This window comes from Apaloderma vittatum, unplaced genomic scaffold, assembly GCF_000703405.1.
Source record: "Apaloderma vittatum isolate BGI_N311 unplaced genomic scaffold, ASM70340v1 scaffold8064, whole genome shotgun sequence".
Classification (NCBI taxonomy): domain Eukaryota; kingdom Metazoa; phylum Chordata; class Aves; order Trogoniformes; family Trogonidae; genus Apaloderma; species Apaloderma vittatum.
Genome location: NW_009712096.1, coordinates 71,423 through 77,584, shown reverse-complemented (window position 1 = coordinate 77,584; position 6,162 = coordinate 71,423). Strand labels below are relative to the sequence as shown.

Genomic DNA, 6,162 nt, shown 5'->3' with positions numbered 1-6,162 from the left:
GCAAAGCTTTGGATAGTTGGTTTCATGCTGTTAGGTTTTGTCCAAGTTTCTTGTATGGCGTTTTTGTGTAACAAATGAGGTGGTTGTGGTGTTTGGTTTTTTTTCTTTTTAGAAAATGCAACGTGTTTCCAGATTGTGTTGCAGCGGGTTCACAACTGAAAGTATGTACCAGTAATTTCAAAGTGAGAGTTATGGCAGAGGAAATAGGTGGTCATCTCTGTGGGAGTCACCGCTGGGGAGTGCTCGGGGTCACACGGCAGACTCCACCTGCCGTAGGTCTGGTAATGCCAGCAGCAGCACGTGTCCTGCAGCGAGACCTTAAGGCAGAATTTAGTCCCAATATCTCTGAACTTGTCACTCAGAATCCGTCTGAGCTCCTTTGGGCTGACAGACGTGGAGGAGCCTCAGGTGGTGCCGACGGGTGTTTGCTGGCCACAGGTCAGCCTCCTCCAGCTGACAGCGCGTGTGTATGGGTTTTTTTTTGAGGGCATCCTTAATTCTGGGGTTTGTTGGGTTTATCAAGCTGGTTTTAGATGTGTGTTGCCATGATGATCTTAAAATCCTTTCCGATCACTAAAGGGTTCTGTGGTTCTATGAGCAAAGTGGGGGTTGATCTCTTCTCCCAAGTGGCAAGCGATAGGCCAAGAGGAAGTGGGCTCAAGTTGTCAGGGGAGGTTTAGCTTGGATGTTAGGAAAAGGTTCTTCACTGCAAAGGTAGTCAAGCCCTGGCACAGGCTGCCCAGAGCAGTGCTGAGTCCCCATCCCTGGGTGTATTTAAAAGCCGTGTAGATGAGGTGCTCAGGGACATGGGTTAGTGGTGACCTGGCAGTGCTGGGTTGACAGTTGGACTCGATGATCTTAAAGGTCATTTCCAACCTAAACAATTCTGTGATCCTGAAACTATTTTGTGCCCTGAAATTGCTACCAAATGCTTTGACCTGTATCTAGTTTTACTCTTTTTTTTGTGGCCTTGGAGTTACCCAGAACACCTCGTTGTGCAAGGCAGAGGGGATGCTGCGGAGCGGGATGGTGCCTTCTGGCTTTTCCCAGGAGGGCTGCGAGGTGGTTGGGAACACAATGCTCACTGCAGGGCGCAGGCAAAGGAAGGTTGTTGGAGGAATCCAGGCATCGTGGCAGCTTCAGGTGCCTGGTGCCTCCTGGGATGAGCAGCAGAAGTTGTGAAGACCTTGCTCAGGCAGTGGGAATCCCGAGAGCGTTCAGTCACCGGCTCCTGGGAAGTTGGGGTGGAAGAGGCCCCTGCTGCGGCGTGTGCTGGTGGAGACAAACACAGGTTTCCTACGGCTGAATGGGAACAAGACAGGGTCCTGTGCAGCCCAGTGGGAGGGCTGGGGAGGGACTGCTCCCTTTATAGTCCCCAGTCCTGTGGTTGCTCGAGCAACCCTGAAGAATCACAGAATGCTGGGGATTCCAAGGGACCTTGAAAGATCATTAGTCCAACCCCCTGCTGGAGCAGGGTCACCCAGAGTAGGTCACACAGGAACACGTCCAGGCGGGGTTTGAAAGTCTCCAGAGCAGGAGACTCCACACCCTGTCTGGGCAGCCTGGGCCAGGGCTCTGGCACCCGTACAGGGAGGAAGTTTTTTCTAATATTTTTGTGGAACATCCTATGTTCTTTGCCCCTTGTCCTGTCATTGGACGCCACTGAGAAGAGCCTGGCTCCGTCCTCCTGAGACTCACCCTTGATATGTTTATAAACATGAATGAAGTCACCCTCAGCCTCCTCTTCTCCAAGCTGAAGAGACCCAGCTCCCTCAGCATTAGCTACAGCACCTGCTATTCCCAGACTGTCTCCCATCCGAGTACAAGTACTAACCGGGCCCGACCCTGCTTAACTTCTGAGATCAGACGAGACCCGGCGTTCTCCGGGCAGTGTGGCCATAGGCGTATGTAGCCAGTGGCTGGAGCAGGGACCAGGACCCCTCCCTCCCTTCTGTTTGTTAATTTTCTTTTTCCCTGTGCTTTCTCAGTTGGCTGCAGAGCAAAGCTCTGAGCAAAGCAGGAGAGATCCTGGTCACCCCTCTGGTGAGGGGCTGAACTTTGCTCTCTGCTTGACGACCTGCTTGGCGGAAGGAGCTCACGGCCCATTCCCTCCATCCTGGCTCAGCGCTGGTGCTGTCCGGTTGCTGTGAGCCTGGGGAGGGCCAGGAAGCCCCTGAGCCCTCCTGCGCTTGGGCTGTCCTGTAAAAGACATCACAAGGGATCCTCTCCCTGCCTTGGAACACGTCTGGGCACGTGTCCAGCCTGTGCCCAGCGGGTCGAGCCCCTTCACCAGCCGGGCTGAAGCTGAGTCTGGATCTCTTTGAAGGAGTGATCATGCATGGGAGGTGCTCCAGGCCCTGGTGTGGAGGTGCCCGGTGGCTGGTGATGGCCCTGGTGGCCGGTGGTGGCACTCAGCTCTCACAGGAGGGGCTTTGGGCACCTCACACTGGCGACTGGCTTGGAATGAAACGGGGGTGAGAGCTGACTCCGCTTCTCCATCCCCCTGCCCCTAACACAAGCTGATCTGCCAGTGTGGCTGCAAAATGCGTTTTCCTTTTCTTACAATGTCTTTTTTTATTTTTCCTGTTTATTTCCAGGTGCTCTTAATATTTCATTGCTGACAAAAGTTTACTTTGTGTTCGTTGTCTCCCAGGTAAACGCAAAGCGCTGAAGTTAAATTTTGCAAATCCACCTTTCAAGTCCACAGCGAGATTTACTCTAAACACTTCTGGAGTTCCTTTCCAAAATCCACACATGTGAGTATAAAGACAGCACAAGTAATGGAATGACTTTGAATTTCTTTAGCCAATGTGCAGTGTCATTTTGAATGCAGTTTTATTACTTCAGTTACTTGTAGGTTATTCACATCTGTCAGTTCAAGTCACTGTAGAAGACTGTTTGTTTGTTTGTTTATTTTTTATTTATTTCCAGAATTTTTTTAAAAAAAGTTAAATTTGAGATCTTTACACTGGAGCTACTGCCTTCCAGAATCGATTAAATTGAGATAAATTATAGCTGATAATGCAAGGTGTGCCTATAATTAATTTCCAGACCTATTCATTGTCGTTTTCCTGTCTCTTTTTTTGGTGCGTATTATTTTTTGTTAGAGAGAAGTTCTTGTTCCTGTGTTACTTGTGAAAGGCAGAACTCTGATAGGTTTAGGTTTTTTTTTTAATTTCCACCCCTACTTCCCCGGCTCATTCTGCCACCACGGAGATGTCAGGGAGTTAGGCGCTGATGAGCGAGGTCGGTAGCCAGCCCAGCTCCGGGACAGCCCTGGCCAAAGCTGGACGGGCAGCGTGGCGCGGAGCTGATCCTCACGCCGGGAAATACCAGCAGAACATCCTCCCAGAGAACACGAGCTTTGTATCCTCAGATCCACCAATCTAGAGGGACGGGTGACGCGCCCACGGCCTGTACGTGTGGCAGGACGCAGCTGGCGCGCGAAGGCGTCCCCAGTTTTTCCTCTCGAAGCTCCCCGGCAGGTCTCGAGGGTTTTGGTGGTGTCGAGGCTCAGGAAGTGCCTCCGCGGCCCGGCCCTCGGGATGCCCCCAGCCCGGGCTGCTTCTGCTCGGCTCTGCACGGCGCTGCCTGGCTCCTCAAGCTCACGCCTCCTGCTTCCCCGGGATCCACCCTCCTGGGGCTCATCCTGGTCCTGGGAGCTTCTTGATGCTGGGGATTTTCACGGAAGTCTTGATCGAGTTAGAAACATGGTTCTGATGAGTTGTCGAGGGTAATTACAGCATCTAGAAATGTTACAGGGTGCTTTTAGATGCTTCTTCTTACCGCGCCAAGTGCCCTTTCCAGCAAGGCCTCCTCTCTACTCCTCCTGTCTCTTTTCCTCTCTGAAACAGAGTATTCTTACTGCTTGTAGAGCTGGCATTTATATAGTCACTTTTCGTGTCTCAGCACATCATAAGACCCTTGTGGCAATTTTCTCTCAAACCTCATCTGGGGCTCTCTTCTGTCTCAAACCTCCCTAGCCTATTAAATAAAGAGCTTAGCGTCAGCTAGCACATTCCCACCGTCAGCCATCTGTAGGGATTTGGCTTTTCTGTATTCTTCTACATGGATTTCTGTCCTGGATTCACTGGAAGTCACGGTGGCTCCTGTCTAGTACAGAAGAGCTTTTCTTGTTAGTTGGTGACATCTTAAGTTTCGTGTCTGTGCAAGTGGCTCTCCACATTGTCCATTAAGAAGGTGTTGCTCTGTCTCCGTGGGAGCTGCAGTTGTGGGCAGGGCTTGGATCCTGGACTGGTTAATGATGTCACTGGTTCCAAGGGCTTGGAAGTGTTTTGGATTGGCTGTGACAGCTGCTCAAGTGTCAAAAACGGTGCCAATGTGTCTATGCTAAAGCATTTGTGGGAAGCTACCAGCGGTGGTAGCCATTTCTGTTGGAAAGAGGTGGATGCTCTTGGTTGGATTGCTTTCTTCGTGTCGAGGCTGACTAAGCTTGGGTACAGCTGATTCATCCTCATGTCCTTTGTGTTGTCCGTAGTGGATGCTGTTCCTCACAAGTGACGTTCACATCTCCTGGTCACACGCTTCTCTTGAGTGTTCGTCTTGCAGCTGGTGCATCACGGTGATGTATCTGCATCTCCTGCCTGCTTCCCAGAGAGGCTGGAATGTTTTTTCCTCTGTGTCTAGAACCCTTTCTAGACTTCAGGTTTGAACCGGAGATTCCAGACCTCGTGGCCCAGATGCGTTCCCTGTGCAAGGTGTCTTTCTGTTCACTGAGCTGCTTCTCTTCCCTAGCCTGATGGAGTGGGCACCCTCCCAAAATGAGTGCTGGCTTGACACTGCTGGGCTTTTCCCTGTGGTCCAGATGGGTGGATCTGAAGATACAGAGAGGTTGATTTCTCACACGAAATTTGGGTTTCTGTGACTTGGATCCACTGATCTGGAGGTGTCCCATTGCTCCTGCCTCCGGCAGGGCAGAGGGGGCTTTCATCAAACGTGTGTTGCCTGCACCAAGCTCTGGCTGGGGCACAACACGAGGAGGCAGCCAGCACTGACCTGCAGCTGCCGTGAGATGTAAATTGCCTATTAGCTGTATTTTGCTTGATTAACAGGTTTTGGTCGGGGAACTGATCAGGCTGGATTGGTGGATATTCAGGTAAGAGTGTGGTTTCTTCCTACGTAGTCAGAAAGCAAAGGAGTAACTGAGGCTCCTTGTGCCCGTATGTGTGTTAGGAGGGAGGAAACCTCTGTGTAAAGTGCTTCTGCAGAGCAAAGATGCTGCTGCCCTGGAGGGAGGGCACGTCGTGCCGGAGGTGGCCTTGGGAGTTTCAGGATATTGGGTGTAGCCGTGCTCCTTCTCTGAGCTGAGGCTCCGTACCCTGGTCAAATGGGTAAGAGCCCCACGTATCCCATCAAGATGTGGGTTCACATTCTTTTTGTTTCTCAGCCTGAGATATCTCAGGAGTGTTGGAAAAGGAGTTGGAGAGTGTGGAGGAAACCATTTATAGGAATCTCTGTAGGCCAAGGGTGGAGTTTAGCCCCAGTGAGCAGGGGTGGTGCACACCTGGGCTGGGGGGCACTCAGCGTGGTTTCCACAGGGAGATTTCCCAGGTGGTCTCTGCATGAGTTCCGACTCCATCCCTTTGTGCTCGTTCCTTGGCTTTGTGATCTGGAGGAACAATTTCAAAGGCTGTGGAATCTCAGTTGCAAAGCGTGTCATTACTGAGGCTCAGACCAGCACTTCGATTTGCCTTAACATCCCGTGACACAGAGTACCCTCTGCAGCACCCGCTGGGCTCCTGCCCGGAGGCTTTTCCCAGAGCTTCACTACGCTCACGGGTAGAGGCTTTTTCTTACTATATAGGCTGTGCCCTGGAATACTGTTTCCAGGGGAAGAGAGCATAGGTTAAACACTGTTGAATACAGAAAGTTGGGACATGAGTTCCCAAATAGTTTTTCTGCCCCTGCTTGTCTTTTTTCGTTTCCCCCCCTCCATCTGTGGTGGTTTTGAGTCACGTCGTGTGGTCTGGGTCTCGGGTGAGGGCTTCATCGCTCCGGGATGCAGAATGTGCTGCCCTGGGTGCACGGGGCTGGGTGCCAGGGTGTGACATAGAGCAGCGCGTGGGGACACGGGACCGTGTGTGGGAGCAGGAGGGGCTGGTGAGTGGTCGGGACGTCTCGGCTCCGAGATGGCCTTGGAGC

The 6,162-nt window shown here is 51.9% G+C and overlaps 1 protein-coding gene across 1 annotated transcript in view; it reads left to right on the top strand.

Moving 5' to 3' along the window:
- Nucleotides 1-2,627: 2,627 nt before the first annotated feature.
- Nucleotides 2,628-6,162, top strand: part of MAP2K4 (mitogen-activated protein kinase kinase 4) — a gene marked incomplete at its 5' end in the record, with an annotated part of 55,566 nt that continues 52,031 nt past the window's right edge. Inside the window, one exon of the mRNA XM_009867858.1 lies at nucleotides 2,628-2,756. Within this exon, the coding sequence (XP_009866160.1) occupies nucleotides 2,628-2,756 (129 nt within the window). The remainder of the gene's footprint in view (nucleotides 2,757-6,162) is intronic.